Consider the following 18,759-nt stretch of genomic DNA (forward strand, 5'->3'; position numbering starts at 1 on the left):
CGTCGCGGGTTATTTGCGCTCTAACTTCACAGACCTCCAACCTAAAACAAACGACCGTGTGCAAACTGAGCTCACGAACGTCGTAACTTTTATTAAAAATAACGCATAGGTTTACACAATGCAAACATGAAACAGAACATTAAGCACCGCCTCTATCAGGGAGTCTACAGGAGTTTACCAGGTGAATATTTCTGGATTGGAGTTACAGATTGCCCGTTTCCTTTCAGCAACCAATAAAACGCCAGATACGCAAAATGATTGGAAGCGCCGAAGCTCAGTGGCGTCGCCCTTTCATTTCTGCTCCTCTTTGCTTTTCTGTGGACAGAAGACAGAAATGAAGACACTCGCGTCACTGCCTGTGGTGTGGAAATCCAAAGCCTGCTCAGGGTTTCTGCTCTAAGACTTTTCTCTCAACACAAACAGTTTCTGACGCTCATCAAAAAGTGCAGCTGCCCCCGTTGTGTCGGTGTGTGTCGGTGTGAAGACTCTACCTTCAGCTTGTCCATGAGGCCTCCTTTGCCAAACGCTTTGAATAACTTGGGTGTTGGTGGTTTTGGTCCGAACAGAGTCAGACCCTTCGGCTTCTCCTCGTTGGTTTTAGCAGCTGCAGGGCCTTTGGCTTTGGTCAGTTTCCTTAACAAGAACACACACACGCACACACAGTCCTTCACGTTTATGTGCCGTCACAAGACTGAACTGACTGCTGAAATTCAAAAATGGTCGTCATAAAACTTTACTAAAAGTGCTTCCAGCACTCTTAAACGACTCACCTTCCCTTCCTGGCCAACACTTTCTGAGACTCGGGGTAGTGGACGAGGATGTCAAACAGGTCCTTCTTCTCCAGGACAAAAAGGTTAGCGAAGCCGTGTGCTCTCACGTTGGCTGTGCGCCTGTTTCCTCCGTCTTTGGCAGACTGTAGTAAACTGCGACAGGGTCAGAGGTCAGAGGTCAAGACAATCTCTGCAGCCGACATCCCCAAAACGATCAAGACGTGAAGAGACTTGTCGTTGGTTTAGTTTTTTCTTTTGTCACAGATGTGGACAAACCTGATTTCTCCGAACACACAGCCAGCCTTCAGTGTGACGAACACGATGCTGTTGTCAGGTCCTCCCACCACCTGCACCGCTCCGCTTTTAATGATGTACATCTCTTTACCGATGTCACCCTGCAGCAGAGGGTTTACTTTGGGTTCATGGGGTCACATGTGAAATCCAGGATGAAGATATCATATGATCATTACTCACCTTCTTCACGACAAAGTCTCCTGGTAGGTAGATGATGGACTTGAGCCTCAGCAACATGTCCACCAACATCTGCTGGTCACAGCCCTGGAAGAAGCACACGAACTGTCCCTTTAACAGATGTTGAGTTTGCTATTACATTCATGTTTATGAGCTCGCCGTAACCTTTGGCCACCAAATTAATCAAGTCATCTTTCAGTCCAAGTGGACTTTTCTACATCAGGTTTCTCTTTCCATGAAGACATCTGGTCCAGCTTCAGTCCACAGTTCAAATTAAATGAGGTAATTAAAACAGAGGCTTGTGTTCCTGACCAGAACTCAGTCACCTGAAACAGGGCAATCTTCTGGAAGGTGGTCAGGTTGATGTCCACAGCGATGGCAGTTTTCATCACGAGAGGCATCTTGTCCAGCAGCTCGGACTCATCTGGACAGGACATGGAAATGGATTCGTCATTTCAACACTACGATTTGGAGTAATTCCAACATGACAAGATGAGAAAAGCAGGGTGTCAGACTCACCCAGCATGCCCTGAGAGGCCCAGGTGTAGTTGTACCAGGTCCGGATTCTGTTCTGGACATACTTGGGGATCGTATAGGTGTTCATGTAGGCAACGCAGCCGTCCATTGATGCCCGAAAATAAGCCTGACCTGCTGTTGCTGCTCCTATGACGTCTCTCATCTGAAAGGAAGAACATGCCAGAGATTTGACAAAAATAAAATAAAATCTGAAAGCAAACGACTGAATTAACCTAAGATCAGCCCGGTGGACGTTTTTACAAACCACGGATACGTTACTGCTGCACAGCGTGATATCATATCGCATCACGTCAACATTTCTGCAGCGTGCCAGATCACTTTCTCATCAGGACGCGGTGCTTTTGTGGGGACAGTTTTGACAAAAACCAGTTATTTGAGCCCTAACCTGAAGTTGTTTGTGCTTAACACTGGCCAGACCTGAAGCACAGTGTTGTCATAGTTTAACGTTTATCTGAAACATAAAGTTTCAACATGATTCCTGGTTTGCAGAAACACACAGCAATCTGGTTGTTATGATGCTTGCACACATGTCAACATGTAAATAAAACCAACCGTTTAAAAAAAAACAAAAACAAAAAAAAAATCTTATCTACCTGTCCAATCAGACTGGAGAACACAAAGACGCCAATGAAAAAGTTCAACATCTGAAAGGTAATCTCAAAGGTGGTTACTGGCTCAGGAAGACCGCCGATGTTGATCAGACTGCGGACAGCAAAGTAGTAACAGCGCAGGTACCTGTGGAAGGAGGGAAACGCTGTGTGAATGCACTGGACAGAGGACAGACTGAGACAAGACAGCACCGAACATTGACACTGAAGACACTCTGAAGACACTCTGAAGACACGCTGAAGACACTCTGACGACGCTCTGAAGACGCTCTGAAGACATGCTGAAGACACTCTGAAGACACGCTGAAGACACTCTGAAGACACGCTGAAGACACTCTGAAGACACTCTGAAGACACTCTGACGACGCTCTGAAGACGCTCTGAAGACATGCTGAAGACACTCTGAAGACACGCTGAAGACACGCTGAAGACACTCTGAAGACACGCTGAAGACACTCTGAAGACACGCTGAAGACACTCTGAAGACACTGTGTGTCTCCTTCAAAACTGCCAGCCAATGACAACCAGCCATTTATGCTCTTCGCTTTGCTGTCTAACGTTTCGTGTTTTGTTGTTCGACATAAGAAAAAGCACATACGCCGAGCCTGCTCCGTTATACACCCACGTAGTCGATCCGAGACCCTGGTGCACTGAGGCCACAAAGTACGCACAGGCGTTTAGATGGAGCATGAAGAGCAGGTAACCGGTGGTGCGAGCCACTCTGCCGTGAAAAACACAGAAACAGAACAGATTAGATCCACACAACATCAAAGAAACAAACTTCAATACTGTGATGCGTATAGATTTGCATTATATAACATGTTCACGTAAGGCTGATAGCATAAGACGAGTCATCAAGTCATCAGGCTTGCTGCAAACAGTTCAGTTCATCTAATGGTGTGCATAAATCACACGGCACACGGTTGTTCCAGCAGCTTGTACCTCCAGATGTACGCCTTGGCCATGACATTCTCGAGTCGGTCGCTGAACTCGAAGAAGGATTCGATCTAAGAACAACACGCAAGCAGACCAACAGGAAATGAGAGAGCAAACAGCGACATACTTTCCTGTTCTTCCACATTAAGATCCCGATGCGTCAGCTGCCTACCCTGATACAGCGGTTCAGTCGGTAGACGGAGGAGAACCCAAAGTGAAGGCAGAGGAGGTCGAAGGGGAAGATGCTGATTATATCGATCTGAAAAGAGGAATGAAGAGAACGAGTTACGCTCCTCGTGGACGTCTGCGATTTGATCCCCATCACTCTAAAGGTTCAGAGGAAGAAGTGTTCAGGTCATTTACTCCAGTGTAAGTACAGCAAAAGCACAATATTCAATCACAGCAGAAAGTCAGAATAAAAGTACAGAAGTACTTTAAAAGTACCGTACAGAAGTACTTTTATTCTGACGGACACACACACAAGAACTTAACTGATAATATCAAAGCGTTCACACTGATGCATTTTACTGTGACGGATGATCAGATTCTCACCTTGAATCGCTGTGATTTCCTGTAATGTGCCTTTGTCACAGCTCTGTCTTTCTGCAGGAGACACACAGTATCACATGACACAGTTCGTTTTCTAAACTTCTGGGCGTCTTAACGCTGCTGCTTCGTAGTTCTTTGTGACTTACAATAACGTCTCCGGCTTTGACAAACTGCAGCCGAGGCTGCCAGACGATGATGTCGATAACGTTCACCAAGTCGCTGAGAACATCGAAGATTATCCAGTAGATGTTGGCAGTTTCGTTGTGGTACGGGAAGGCCAGCCGGGCGGTGCAAAACCAGATATTGTAGTTGTATGCCACGGCTACCAAGGCCAACCAGGCGATGTAGCGATGATCTAGAGAGAGACACACGTGCAGGTTTGATTCACGGGTTTTCATGAGTTTGCTCAGTCTCGTGTTCCCAGGGTGCACCTCACCTAAAGGATCTATGGTGTCTCCCAGGACGTCATCCATCTTCGCCTCAATGGGACGGAGGAGGACGTCAAAGCAGGAGCAGCTGATGTCCGGGAGGATCTTCGCCTTCTTCCTGGCTTCCTCGGCCAGCCTCTCCTCCTCCGCCTTCTTCTCAGCCTCCAGCCTTTTCTCCTCATCCTTTTTCTTCTTCTCCTCCGCCTTTTTGGCCGCCTCTTCTGCCTTCTTTTTTTCCGCCTCTTCTTTGGCTATTCGCTCCTCTTCCTTCTTCCTGATGTAGTCCTCCTTCCTCAGGATTGGTGCTGAACGGGCACAAAGAGCGGCGGCGCGTTAGATCACTTGTGTGTTTATTTTCTCCGCCCTCAGCGTGTCCGTTTGCACGTGTCCATACTTACTGACAGGTGGGCTGATTTCCGGGGACGTGGCGTACGGGTCGATGGACTTTTCCTTGAGCTCGCTGGTGCGCTCTCTCAACCTCCTGATCAACGCTCTGAGGGTGTCATCTGTGTAGCGGTTGTAGACAACAGGTGGAGGAGGAGGAGGAGCTTCTTCACTGAAAACAGGAAGGAAAACCAGAGAAAAGGTGACATGAAATCAGAGAGGAGAGGCAGAACCTAATCAGTCACTCATCCCGGAGTCCAAGTGGACGTTTGAGCCGAATTTGAAGAAAGAAATTCCTGAGTGTGAGGTGGACGAACGCCCTGAAAACATGATGCCTCCGGGCCACCATAACACCCACACTACTGTCTGACTGAATCAGACGGACAAAATTAGAATAAAACAAAAACAGAAGATAACCTTTCATTCTCAGTCCCAAGTACCACTAAGCTCCTAATCTGCTTTCCGTCTTTAGAGTCGCAGTGCGATCGCGGCTGCAGCCAACACACACCAGTCACACACTGGACGTGTTTAGTACGACTCAATCCAATTCAATTTTATTTATACAGAACCTTTTACAATCAAAACTGTCTCCAGGTGCTTTACAGAAACCCAGAGCCTGAACCCCCGAGACAGCAGACAGCTCACTTCTAAACGTGAACCTAAACAGACAAATCAAGTGACGAGGCTTAAATTAAATAAGACGTGGTAACTTCTGAAAGCTTGAAATGTCAGAATTGATACGTCCCTGCATCGTAACTTATTGATTATTTATTAATCAACCAGTTTACTCATCAATTAATTAATCATTTCAGTCATTTTTCAACTGAAAAACCTCCACCATTTGCTTGTCTTTCGGGTTTTGGACTGTGATGAGTGTATGAGTATTATGTTTTTTTATATTTTATGGACTGCACAATTAATCATGGAGATTACCTGATAATAAAAATAATCGCTAGCTGTTACTCAAATGAAATGTAATGTACACAGTGTATGATGTATTCTTACCCGTCCGCCCCCTCTGGACTGGCAGCAGCTGGAGGAGCCGCCGGAGCAGCAGCTGGAGCAGCCGGAGCAGCAGCTGGAGCAGCTGGAGCAGCAGCTGGAGCAGCAGCTGGAGCAGCAGCTGGAGCAGCAGCCGGAGCAGCAGCTGGAGCAGCAGCTGGAGCAGCTGGAGCCACTGGAGCTGGGAGAACAATATAAGAGCACTTTTTCTTCAGCTGACCACAAACACGAACACTGACATCAAAGGGTCCAGGACAAAAAGCATCAGTGCAACATGAAGTTCAGACCACAGGAACAGACTTCTCACCCGCCTCTTCCTGCTTGGGTTCTGCCTTCACTTCTTCTTTCTTTGGCTGCTGCTTTTCATCTTTATTTTCAGGAGGTTTTTCTTCCTGTAAATACACAATACTGTTACTGTGCGAAAACAAAACTGGACAAACAAGCTCACGAGCATCTAGCATTATCCAAACCTGCTACAGGCTCACGTTTCCCTTTTGATGTTTGATATCCATATGATTAAAGCGTGTCCCCCACCACCCTTGTGCTTCATCCTCAGCTTTCTGAGACAAACTGCAGGCCTGGCAGCAGTTAAATCCACCCCCCCTGCTGGCTGCTCCTCATCAGTGCCAAGCTGCTTCAGGAGCTTTCACTGATCTCATTCACCTGCCACAGACTCACCTCAAAACACTCATCATAACAGGCAGGCAGCAGGTAAACTTTCATTATTAACTTGAAATGAAAACTGCTGGGAAGCAGCCGGCACAACTTACCCTTAAGAACAGAACACTGGACCTTTCTGGTCCAGGTTGCTTATGTTTAAGATATTAGAAAGGCCTCACCTTTGCAGGTGGAGCTGGTGTAGGAGGTGGGGTAGCAGCTTGGGCAGGGAGAGGCTCAGGAGCCCCCATCAACTTCTTCAACCTGCTGAACATGGCGCGGCTCAGTGTGGGCTACAGCGACCGGGCCTGCCCATCCACGTCTCCTCCTGAAGACGCCTCTTTGTGTGGATCTCACGTCCTTAAAGAGTCCTGGGATCCTCCGCAGTCCTCGTCTCGCGTCCAAACAACAGACTGAGGCAATTAAATTTCTTAGAGCCATTAATTCCCTCAGGTCACTCCCCTTTCTGCTGGAGTCTCCAGTCACAGCCGCCAATCAGTGCCAGGAAACCCAACGGTACCGCTGACTCCAGACCCCTTCAGAGGGCCTGAAGACTTTATCTTTTGTGGCTAAATACGCATCATAATAATTAATGCATCAGTTATCAAATGAAAAAGATTAAATGGTTTGAGGCAAAGCGGGTTTTCATTATTACAAACTACTACTTCTGGTATGAAGTTTCTCCCAGTTTCATGCAGCTCTGACTCGATGTAACCACATGTGAGTCGAATCAACTGGCGTCCGTGTGGGTTGAACGTTGCTGTCGTAAATTTAGACTGACGGGGTTACTTCAGTCCTACCTGACAGCAGAGTTCACTCACTTAATTAACCCTCACACTGTCCTCCAAGGTGGCTAACGGGATTAGTCGACTCTTCAGTGTTTCCTGCAGCACAAACACAAAGCTGACACACGGACACAAACAACACACAGGAAGCCAGCAGAATAAACTGCACTTCAGTCAGAGAATTATTTATGTAAGCAGATGTCGACGCAAATCACATCAATTTAATATTACAGTGTGAGCATTGCTGTTAGCAGTTTTTATGACAGATAATCTCTGTTAGGCTACTGGAAAATAACAAACAAAAAGAGGTAAACAGGCAGCTGCAGTCAGTATACACAGGAAGCAGGATCCACTGCGGGCAGTAAACCACAGACAGGTTCAAATACTGCACATCTCACTGTGTTAAAATACATTTCTGATGTTTAAATCTCCCTGATGTCCAGGTGACAGGTGACCACGGGATCCGCCACCAATTCAACATGCTCAGCTGTACACGGCGTGAAAACTAGAGCCACAGACGCTCGCCAACAGCCCGATGGTTCAGCCCGCTGTGTCAGGGCCCTAAATCTGACTTTAGTATGTTTCCACATGCTTATATTTAACCTGAGTTAAGGTCTTAACGTGGACAATCCTGCTTGCAAATGTGTGGGACTAACAGAAGCATCCATTTTAAACAACAGGATACACACACTCAGTTCAAAAGAGTAGCAAGAAGCTGGAAATAAAATTGCACATTCACTCCCAAAAAGGAGTTATATTAAGAGAAAAACCTCCGGACAACTCTCACTGGCCTCCAGCAGCAATCTGGGGAAAGAAAAACAAAATGTTGTAGCAGTCAGCCTAACAGCCGTGGCTTTCGTACGACCACACAGAGACGATAAAAGTTACCTTCATTTTATCGATAATTTTCTTGTTGATGGTTCCACCGACAGCTCGCAGTAGTTTGGGCGTGGGCGGCTTGGGTCCGAACAGCGCCAGTCCTTTCTTCTTCTCCTCTTCTGCTTTGGCTGCCGCTGGACCCTTTGCTTTCATTAGTTTCCTGCACACACAGAAACCGATGAAGAAAAAAACCAGGTATGCTTGCTTAGCAGAGGAAAAATATAAGATTCTCATAGTGGAGAAACGTAGGAATGGGCGGGACTTTAACAGGAAGTTAGCCTTGTTTCCAAACCAGTCATTGATTATGGAGAAATGTAGTTGGTCTATAAAAAGTTTTATGTTAGTTAGTTAATGTTTTTCTGCGTCCAGAGAAAAAAAATGAAGACCAATAATTTATATTTTCATATGTTCATAAACATGGCTTGGCAGCAGGAGATATTTCTAGTCTGCTCAGCAAACATTATGCTAGCAAGGTTCACAGTCAATGAGCAACAGGAAACATAAGGGCAGAGGGGAGAAAGGCTGCTTGTCTTTGCCTGACACACCTTCCCTTCCTGGCCAACACTTTCTGAGACTCGGGGTAGTGGACGAGGATGTCAAACAGGTCCTTCTTCTCCAGGACAAAGAGGTTAGCGAAGCCGTAGGCCTTGACGTTAGCTGTGCGTCTGTTCCCTCCGTCTTTGGACGACTGCAGCAGACTTGCAAAAGAACCAAACATTTCGTGTCTGAAAATTCCTTTCTGCACTCGGTCAGGCAAAGTGAAAACGTCAGCTTTATCTCACCTGATTTCTCCGAACACGCAGCCAGCCTTCAGTGTGACGAACACGATGCTGTTGTCAGGTCCTCCCACCACCTGCACCGCTCCGCTTTTAATGATGTACATCTCTTTACCGATGTCACCCTGCAGCAGAGGGTTTACTTTGGGTTCATGGGGTCACATGTGAAATCCAGGATGAAGATATCATATGATCATTACTCACCTTCTTCACGACAAAGTCTCCTGGTAGGTAGATGATGGACTTGAGCCTCAGCAACATGTCCACCAACATCTGCTGGTCACAGCCCTGTGGGAAAAAAACAGACTTTGATTTGATCTCATGTCCAAACTGCTGCAGGCCTGTTTTACTGAGTGCTGGGGACTCGAGAAAAGACACCTTGAAGAGGTCAATCTTCTGGAAGGTGGCCAGGTTAATGTCCACAGCGATGGCGGTTCTCATCACCAGAGGCATCTTATCCAGCAGCTCGGACTCATCTGAAAGCACCAGCACAAAAACCAGAACCGGGTTTGTTAGGAATGCAGTATTTATATGTACAACCTCCTGTTAAAACTGATCTCAGTCCAGTGTTACCGACCCAACATGCCCTGTGCGTCCCAGGTGTAGGTGTACCAGGTGCGGACTCGGTTCTGTACCAGAGAGGGGATGCGGTTGGTCACCATGTAGGCCACAGTGCTGTCCATGGAGGACCGGAAGTAGGTCTGTCCTGCTGTGGCCGCACCAATAACGTCTCTCATCTGAGGCAAGACGGTGACGGTGACAATAAATTCATGAACTGAGCCAAAGTCTGGTTAAACAGAAAAACTACTCGAATCAGCTAGTTTTCTGCCAGTCAAGACTCCACAGGGAACCAGCGAGAGACGTCTGGAGTGACGGAGGGTGAGGTGTTAGTGAGGCTGGGATGACGGTCAGTATCAGTTCTAACACGACAGGTTTCATTCGGCTATCACTACATCACCACACCGATGGGACAAGTGGAGAGAGAGGTGACAACAAGCTAATTCAGATCATCACGTTTCCAGACGAAGCTACGGTCTAAATGAGTCTCTGTGTTACCTGTCCAATCAAACTGGAGAACACAAAGACGCCCGTGAAAAAGTTAGTCATCTGAAAGGAAATCTCAAAGACGGTATGGGGTTCGTTAAGACCCCCGATGTTGATCAGACTGCGGACAGCGAAGTAGTAACAACGCAGGTACCTGTGGAGAGGGTGGGGGCGTTAGAGGGGCTGTCACAGACGATGCTACACCTCATTGGCTGGTTTTGTTTGGACAGACAGAATGAGTACGTGTGTGCACGTGTTTAGGACGGAGTTCAACAGTCTCTGATTCCCTTGATGTCTTGCTGCAGGCATGAAATAAAACAATGATGAAGACAAAGAATTTTCAGCTTGGACAAGAAACACATGGGCATCTACCTGGGCAAGAATGACGGACATAAAAAATGCCCCGAAAAGGTAGTTTGTCATCTGAAAGATCTGTCCAAACATGGTGTCTGGAAACGGCAACTCAGCGATCATCAACAGGGACTTCTCCGCATAGAAGAAGCAGCTGAGGTAACTGCGGCAGCATCAGGGATCAAACATACAGCAGATTTTCAGTGTCTGTTTGTCTTTGTGTTTCTCAGGCATGAAGAAAACATCGCACAAAGCATTGCAGTGAAAAGCTCTGTGATGTAGGGCTGCAACTAATCCACCTGCTTTTGACAAAGCAAAGCAACTCAACCTGACACTTAAGCTGGAACCAGCACATGTACCTGGCAACAACAGAACCAGGTACTTTAAACTCCTGAACACACGGTGCTAACATTTATTTTGGAAACTCGGTTGTTTGAAGTGACTTTGACGGTGACATGTTAGTTGTGAAAATAACTGCTGATACTTTGTGATGAATACTGATGAACTGATTAAAGTGTGCAGTGTGTATAAAAACACAAAGCATTCACACACAAGCAGGAAACGAAAGGCTGTGGACTTACGCGCTGCCAAGACCAGAGTAGACCCATTTGGTTTGCCCGATGCCCTGGTAGTCCGACGCCACATAGTACAAGCAGGCGTTGATGTGCAGCATGAAGAGAAGATAGCCGATTGTCCGAATCACTCTGACAGAAAAGTAAAGATGCGAGTTAGCGTCCCTGTCTGTCTGCATCCTTCTCCTTGTGGCCAAAGGGGACACGACATGTAAGGTGCCAGACACACCACAAAACAGTAGCTGATATCAATTACCTGTCATCTGTCATTAATAAGATAAGATAAGAAGATTGTTGTGCCAGGGTTGCAATACAAAGGGGCAAACTAAAGTATCAAGTAAGTAAGTAATAATGCTGCTAAGCTCACATGCTAAGACTATCTGAGACCCTCTGGCTGTTCAATGAGTCGCTCACTGAAGGGAAAACGTTACCTTTATCCTTCTAAATTCTCCTTCTCTCACTTACCTCCAGATGTAAGCCTTGGCCATGATGCTCTCCAGACGATCGCTGAACTCAAAAAATGTATCTGCCTTCAGAAAAAGCACGAAAATGTCACTCTGCTAAACTGACTTTATTTGTATGTTTTTCATCACGACTTGCTAACACATTAGAAAATTCACCTTCAGCAGACGATTGGCTCGGAAAAAGGATTTGAAGCCAAACTGGAGGTACAGCAAGTCGAACGGTATGAGGGACAACGTGTCCATCTGACGAGGAGAGACAGATGGCGTGTGAGCTAACTGAGACAAGTTCAATGTCGTGTTCCACGTTCAGAGACGCTTTAAGTTACGATACCATGAATCTCTCGGAATCTCTGTAGTTCTTCTTAGTCATGACTCTGTCTTTCTGAAAGGAAGAAAATGACAGTTAATCCGGGTTATCCTCAGTATCAGGATCCCCATGTTATCACAAGCCGTACTTACTATGACGTCTCCTCCCCTGACAAACTGTTTGCGGGGCTGGAAGACGATGGAGTCTGTGAGGTAGATGACATCGGCCAGCACATCCAGGGCGAACCAGTAAGGGATGGCGTCCGCGGTGTGGTAGGGGAAACACAGGCGGGCCGTGCAGAACCAGGTGTTGTAGTTGAAGGCCAGAGTCACCAGGCTGAGCCAGGCGATGTAGCGACGGTCTGTGAAGGGGTCGATGGTCGTCCCCAGCACAGAGTCCATCTGGTCCTCAATGGGCTTAAGCACGGCGTCCACCGAAGACCAGGCGACTTCTTTAAACCTGGTCTTCATGTCCTTCTCCTCCTTTTTCTCATCTTTACCCTCCGCTTTCTTCTTCTCCTCCTCCTCTTTCTTCTTCTGCTCGGCCTCCTTTTTTTTCTGCTCCTGCTCCTCCTTCTTCTTCTTCTCGGCCTCCTCCTTCTTGATCCGTTCCTCCTCTGCTTGCCTTTTCCTCTCCTCTATGACTTTTACGTAGGTGTCTTTGGGTAGCAGAGGTGCTGAAAGAAGAAAACACTTTCCCATTGAAGCACCAGCGATAACAGTAATGACAGCGGCGATGCTCGGACTCCTGTGTTTGTACTCACTGATGGGAGGGCTGATCTCTGGGGATGACGCGTACTGATCCACCACTTTGTCCTTGTACAGCTGAAGTCTCTCCCTCATGCGTTTGATGATGGCTCTGAGCTGCTCATCTGAATACTTGTTGATGACGATGGGTGGAGGTGGAGGAGGAGCCGCTTCTTGTCTGAAGATGGCAAATACCAGCAGAAACATGAGCCACACAGCCCTTAGAAGAACTACCGCATTTCCTCAAATAAAAGCCAGACACTCAATTTCAACTTTAGTATCGCGGTTCAATTTAGAAATGCATGTGAAAATACTTTTCACTTTTCACACATCATTTGGTATGGCAGGGGTCACCAACACGGTGGTCGCCCCCAGGTCGCCCCCAAGAACCGCACGAGTCGCCCGCAGGCCTGTTCTAAAAATAGTACAACTCACTAGTGACTGCGTCTAAAATTTAATTTTATTCTGTTGCTGTTCTTTTTTTAATCACACTTGCATTTATATAGATTTTAAAATGACAGCATCTTAAAAATATGTTCATTATAGATTTTTTATTATTATTTAAGTTTAGGTGAACTTTGACCTGCTCTAGTTCAAAGGTCAGTGTTGTGCTCGCGACAAAACCAGTGGTCATGGAGAGTAAGCTAGCGGCGCAGCGAAGATGAGCGCTGAATGCAGTTTCTTACACCCGCAAAATGGCAGAAAAAAAGAAAAGTTATCACGGAGGAGGAGGAGGAGGAGGAGATCTTCTTTACGACTGTGAAAGAAACCTGCGTGTGTCTCACTTGCGGGGCGACTGTGGCGACGGCAAAGCGGCACAATGTGGAGAGACGCTTCACTACGTGCCACAAAAGCTACCATGCTAACTACCCACCGGGAAGCGCGTTACGGGCAGAAGAAGTCCGGGCCACAGAGTTGGTCATTAGTTCAAAATGTGACAAGATTTATTTAAAAATATGTAAGCTGATTTTTCTTTAACATTACATAATTGATAACTTTTTGAAACATGGTGTAACACATGTGTGGTGGTTTGTTAAAAGGGTTTGTCAGTCGTTAGTGAAAACGGGACATTTTTCCTATGAAATGTATCGATGTAAGTGATCATCTGAAAATTTAACAATTACTGAGATTAATAAAGTTGTGAGTATTGATGATCTGTTTCCCACCTTGTTCTCATTGTTGATAATTATTGTGAGAAATCATTAACGTGATCAGTGTCTTCACACAGATGAGAATCGTTATTCATTATTAATAATGTTTAATTAAAGGCAAACTGGGCAAATGTGTTATTTCAGAAGAGCGTACCAAACTGGTAGCCCTTCGTATGACTCAGCACCCCAAGTAGCTCTCAGTTTCAAAAAGGTTGGTGACCCCTGTGGTATAGTAATTATGGTTTGCAACATAAAATAAGGACATTTTAAGTGGAAAAGCAACACTAACAAACCCGACCGACTTCAGCATCAGCAGCACAAACAGAGGAAGGTCACATCTGTGTTCATATGTCGCCCCCTGGTGGGCAAAGTCCAGGAAGACATCTGTCTGACAGAGGAGCCAGGAGGGACTAAACACGGAGGGGCTTTAGCCAAGCAATTAGGCCCAAAATGGCTTAAAATAAAACAATTAAGTAATCCAAACGTATGCACAGTCTTATTGAGTCTCTGTGTTACCTGTCCAATCAAATGTATGTGTGTAGATAGTCTTTTTTAACCTCTGATCTCTCGACACCAGCAGGTCGGTGATGGCCGACGGCTCTAACCGTGACCTGACTGATGGTTCTCCTGCGTCTTCCATGGGAAAAGTAACATGTGCTTACAACTGTGAGGATCAGAAGAGTCTGTCTTCACCTGCAGCCGTCGTGGCTTTTATTGCTGGGCCAGAAGCAGCGCTGCTGATCTTCTTAAAACTGAAAAGCTTTTAATCCACTTTCAGGTCGTCCTCCTGTTAATATGCATGTTGCACCAGGGGATAAAGATCTCACATACTGTCTTCATCTCTGAGGGCTTTCTCAGTCTCTCTCTGCCATCTTGTCGGGGAATCTGATTAATTAGTGTTCACTGGGTGATTAATTTGATACTGGTTTGTGGTGTAGGTGTCTTGGCAGACATTTGATTTGGTAAGTGGAGTTTGGATGCTGTGCAGATACTGCAGGGATAATTAAACTATATGGGCTCTCCTCAACCGCCTGAGCTTATGTCATACTTTCAATGCAATTAACACAAGAACAAATCGGGTTGAAGAAACCCGCAGAACATGACATCCATAGATGCTATTTTTCTGGCCTAAGATCTCGTCAGCCCAGCATGGCCTTTATTCAGCCCAGTTAAAGTGGTTAAAATATTGTTTGGTGTTTAGTCGGTCTGATCTGGTCCAAATTTAGCCCAAGTTGGACGTCTGTTTCGGGTCACATAAAGCACATCTCAATGTAAACATGCCTCGTGTAAAACAAAAGGAAACTACACAAACTATGAAGAGTGCAAGTCTCACCCCTCAGGTGCGGCGTGATCAGGGTTAGCTGGAGCTGCTCCAGGGCCTGAGGCTGGAGCTGGAGCTGGAGCTGGAGCTGAGGCTGGAGCTGAGGCTGGAGCTGGAGCTGGAGCTGGAGCTGGAGCTGGAGCTGCTCCAGGAGCTGGATCTGAGGCTCGAGTTGGCTCTTAGAAAAGGCACGAATTGTAATTACTTTTTTACCTTCTCCAGACTTGACTGGTGATCGTCATTCTGATCTTCTGCACTTCTTCTTCTACACTTACAGCCCATCTCCTCACATAATGCCTGACATTTTATAATTTACTCTCATTTTATCTTTTGGGTTTTGGATTTCATTGACTTTTTGAAAAGAACTTCATGATTGTTATTTTGTCAACACATCTGGCCTTTCTCAGTCGTCTAGTTTGTAAAAGCTTAAAACTTGTTTAAAAAACAATACTGGCCGTAAAGTATCTCAGATCGGCACCAGTTATTGTGGAAGGGGATAAAATACAGCTGATGTTTAAAACCACAGCTCATGCATCAGGGCATCATTGGTCAAACACAAGCCTGAGACCTGAGCAGAAGGACAAATCATGACAGAGATGAGGTCACATTAGTTTGTGGCGTTCAGTAACACACAGAGGATTGTTAAAGTTTGTTTTTCAGAGGCCTCAAGCTGCTCGAGAGGCAGGACGTCGATGGAGGACTGGTGGTCAGGTGACAGGTGTGTTGCTGTATAGAACTCAGACAACAGGGACAATGAACATACAATGAGCTGAAGTTGTCCAGAGCTGAACTTTTAGCATTGATGAGCTGTCAGCCCTGTACTTTATGTGCCTCTTTGTTGTCTGTAATGATCAAGTCATCTTCTTGATCAATATCTCTGCCCCACGAGGTGATTACAGCCATTTGAAGCTGTTATATTCATTGAAGGTGCGTGAGAGGTAAAGGACAGTTGTCACAGAAAAAAAGGGACGTCCAGTAATTTTGTTTCTAGATGTGCTGTTTCAGGCTCCCAGATGAATGTCGACTTACCCTGCGGTTTGTCTCCCGTCTTGGCCTCATTCTCCTTATCGGCTGGCTTCTCCTCCTGCACCACAAATCAACATTTTACACAAAGTCAGCTGCTCGCCTTCATTAGTCAAACCACAGTCATTAGGGAGACATTTTAATTTAGACAGTGTTTTTTAAAAAAAATGGTGAGTTCAGCATTTGACAAACGACTGCCTTGCCTGATGGACTCTTTAAAAAACAAGCCATTTTCGAGATGAACAGAATTCAAAAGTATCTGTTGGGTAATGACTTCAATGAGGTCCACGTAATGAAACAATTTCACTTGACTCTTTGCTGCCAAAAGTACAGAGCAACCGAATGGATGGAGGAGCAGATAAGAAGCCACTGCTGTGATGAATCTCAGGAGAAACAAACGCAACCGACAAAATGTTTATTTTGTGGTCACGCTTGAGTTCAGCCGGCTGACGCTGTCACTGCCACACGCAACAAACAAACCAAGAACAACAGGAAAACCTTTCAGAGCTCGTGGGAGCATCACACACCACAAGAATCCAACACCACAATATCTTAAACATCTTATTCACTTACTGATTATGCAGCACATTGGACTTACCTTTGCAGGAGCAGGAGCAGGAGCCGGAGCAGGAGCAGGAGCCGGAGCAGGAGCCGGGTTGGGGGAAACTCCAGAAGCCGCTGGCACCTGCGGGCCACTTAAAAGGCCCTTCAACTTGCCAAACATGTCCACGAACCTAAAGGTGCATCTGCTGTGCCTTCTGCAAGGGACTGTGAGGAGAAGGTGCTGATTCCTGAGCTGGAAGATCCTCTGCTGTGGCTGCTTTTAGCACCACTAATACTCTTGCACGGCGAATAGCCCCCACCATCACCGTGACATCTAAGCCCATCACCATCTCATATAGGATCCCAATAGGCTTATAGGTGACCACTAAAGCAGGGCTGGGACAGCCGGGGACCGCCTCCACAGAATGAACTGCATGTGTGCAGTACATACGGGTTTGCATTGCACTTACAGTCACTGAAATGCTCCTCCTTATCAACCCACATGGCGTTTGAGGCCCTGCAGCACAGGACACTTTTATGTTACAAACTTTAGAGAGACCCCACGTGAAGTAAATCTGACTTGTCAGATTTTAAAGACAAAACAACCGCTTTGCATCAATATCATCACTTCCCTCAGTGGCAGAAGCTGCTGGGCCTGCGACGTGGCAGACGTCGTCACTACTTTATCAATACAAGAATCCTCCTCAGAAGTAAAATGTGCTTTCGTTGCATTAGCAAGACCTGCTACAAAATGAGAGGGGGGCCACCAGTCGCAGGCCTCTCTGACATGTTTGTTTACGAAGGTACAAACCAAATGTGGGCACACTCATCAGAGTGAGTATTCAGCAACGTGGCGACTGAGTCTTTCCTGCCTCTCAAAAGTTTTCATGTTTTGTCTTTGTAGCTGCCGACCAGGACATATCAGTAATTCACAGACTCCTCATCAAGAAGACATTAAGCTCACTTTATAATCAGCGTAAAACACGTACGGAGAGACTATAAGCACGGCCATTTAAACTCACAAATCTCCCTCCTTTGTCATTTTCATTATCTTTGCACATTTTCATGCTTTCATTCATCCCTTATCTCAGGGAGACACTCGTATGCCCGCTTGTCGTTAAGAATAAAATTACATCCGTCGCCCTCCCACTCCCACTCGGCTCCTCTCGTCACGCTGGGGAACGACCGGCGAAACGCCACACTGATGCAGACGGGGCTCGACGCAGCCGTGGGCTTCTTCTAATGCATCTCTGAGCCTTCTCAAGGACCATTGACTTGTCTGGGGCAGAGGAGAGGAGGAGGAGGAGGAGGATGAAGAACGCACTTTTTCAAGCCTCTCCATCTTTCTGCTGTCCAGTGATGGGTCATTAGATCCTCTCCATCTCTTCCATTAATCTAATTAAGGCTCGGGGGTTGGGCCAGGCTCCTGACGCTGCTGTGAAAGAGCTCGAGACATATTAAAACGAGCTTGTTTGCTGCTTTGCTCACTGCACACTTAGAGAAAATTGAAGAAAATCGGAAAATCAGTGCTTACTTCTGCACTGCAGATGGTACATGAGTGAACCCTTATCTTTCACACACACACACGCACACACACACACACGTCAGTGAGCAGGGTGACGATAATAAAGCTCGACGTTGGAGCAGCTATAGATAAATTTACACCATAAAGTGGTGGAAGCTTAATTCTCCGCTGGCCGGAGACACATGACTCACGGCTCTAAGTGGTGTGATACGAAGCTGCCACAGAATAGTGTTGGTCCCAAACGCCACAATGGTTCCCACTCTGACAATGACATGAAAGTCGAGCACTGTTTGCAGGGTCTCCATTCAGTGAAGAGAAGCAGGAGGTAAAATTGCAGCAATTTGTTCCAGGAAAAAGGCTGTTTGAAGGACTTTCTCAGCTGACTGAAAAGAAACGCACTCAATGGGCCTGAACAACGCGGTGAGGAAAGATCCCGAACATTTAAGGTAAAGGAGATTTAATGTAGGTTCATGGTTAAACTGGATGTGATTGCACATAACAACACAAACGATTAGTTTACAGCCCCTGGGCCTTAAATAAAAGTGATCAAGATGTATGTTGAATTTTCATACTTAATTTAGTTCCCCTTTCTACTGCATCCTGTAAGGCTATCAAACATAACATTAGATTCTATGTGGTTAAAATCTAATGTTATCCAGAAGACTGAATAAATACAAATGGGCTGACTGCCCACGTTTAGACGACCTACAACCTGCGACTCCAATCAGAAGAAAATGGCTGCCATGCGTTGCTTCAGTTAGCAGGCCACCATCATTTGAAAAGATTACTTCTTAAGTGTTAAAATCAACTTTGCCTGTTGCTTGTCTAGTCATGAACTTTTATTGCATGAAACCAAACCTCAGCCATCTTTTTCTGAGCCTGACCGAGAATTTTTTTAAGGCTGGACTCATGCAAAACGTCATTTCATGT

The 18,759-nt window shown here is 46.1% G+C and overlaps 2 protein-coding genes across 2 annotated transcripts; both read right to left on the minus strand.

Moving 5' to 3' along the window:
• Positions 1-71: 71 nt before the first annotated feature.
• LOC124049976 (cyclic nucleotide-gated cation channel beta-3-like) lies at positions 72-4,881 on the minus strand (the record flags this gene model as incomplete). The annotated part of the gene is made up of 15 exons (XM_046372140.1): positions 72-315; positions 492-633; positions 771-923; positions 1,047-1,165; positions 1,245-1,328; positions 1,568-1,665; positions 1,761-1,920; positions 2,372-2,513; positions 2,985-3,107; positions 3,329-3,393; positions 3,495-3,581; positions 3,875-3,925; positions 4,018-4,226; positions 4,308-4,604; positions 4,698-4,881. Coding segments are annotated over 15 exons (1,938 nt in total), but the record flags the coding sequence as incomplete, so codon positions are not given.
• A 2,734-nt stretch (positions 4,882-7,615) lies between these two features.
• LOC124049291 (cyclic nucleotide-gated cation channel beta-3-like) lies at positions 7,616-18,482 on the minus strand. The gene is made up of 16 exons (XM_046370737.1): positions 16,360-18,482; positions 14,751-14,914; positions 12,284-12,444; positions 11,673-12,196; positions 11,545-11,595; positions 11,370-11,456; positions 11,215-11,279; positions 10,759-10,881; positions 9,839-9,980; positions 9,360-9,519; positions 9,161-9,258; positions 8,987-9,070; positions 8,789-8,907; positions 8,552-8,704; positions 8,016-8,166; positions 7,616-7,931 (listed from the first exon to the last, which is right to left on the minus strand). The coding sequence occupies exons 1-16, from the start codon at positions 16,483-16,485 to the stop codon at positions 7,911-7,913; spliced, it is 2,229 nt and encodes a 742-aa protein (XP_046226693.1). The 5' UTR covers positions 16,486-18,482; the 3' UTR covers positions 7,616-7,910.
• Between the last annotated feature and the right edge of the window lie 277 nt (positions 18,483-18,759).

This window comes from Scatophagus argus, chromosome 18 (assembly GCF_020382885.2).
Source record: "Scatophagus argus isolate fScaArg1 chromosome 18, fScaArg1.pri, whole genome shotgun sequence".
Taxonomy (NCBI): Eukaryota; Metazoa; Chordata; class Actinopteri; family Scatophagidae; genus Scatophagus; species Scatophagus argus.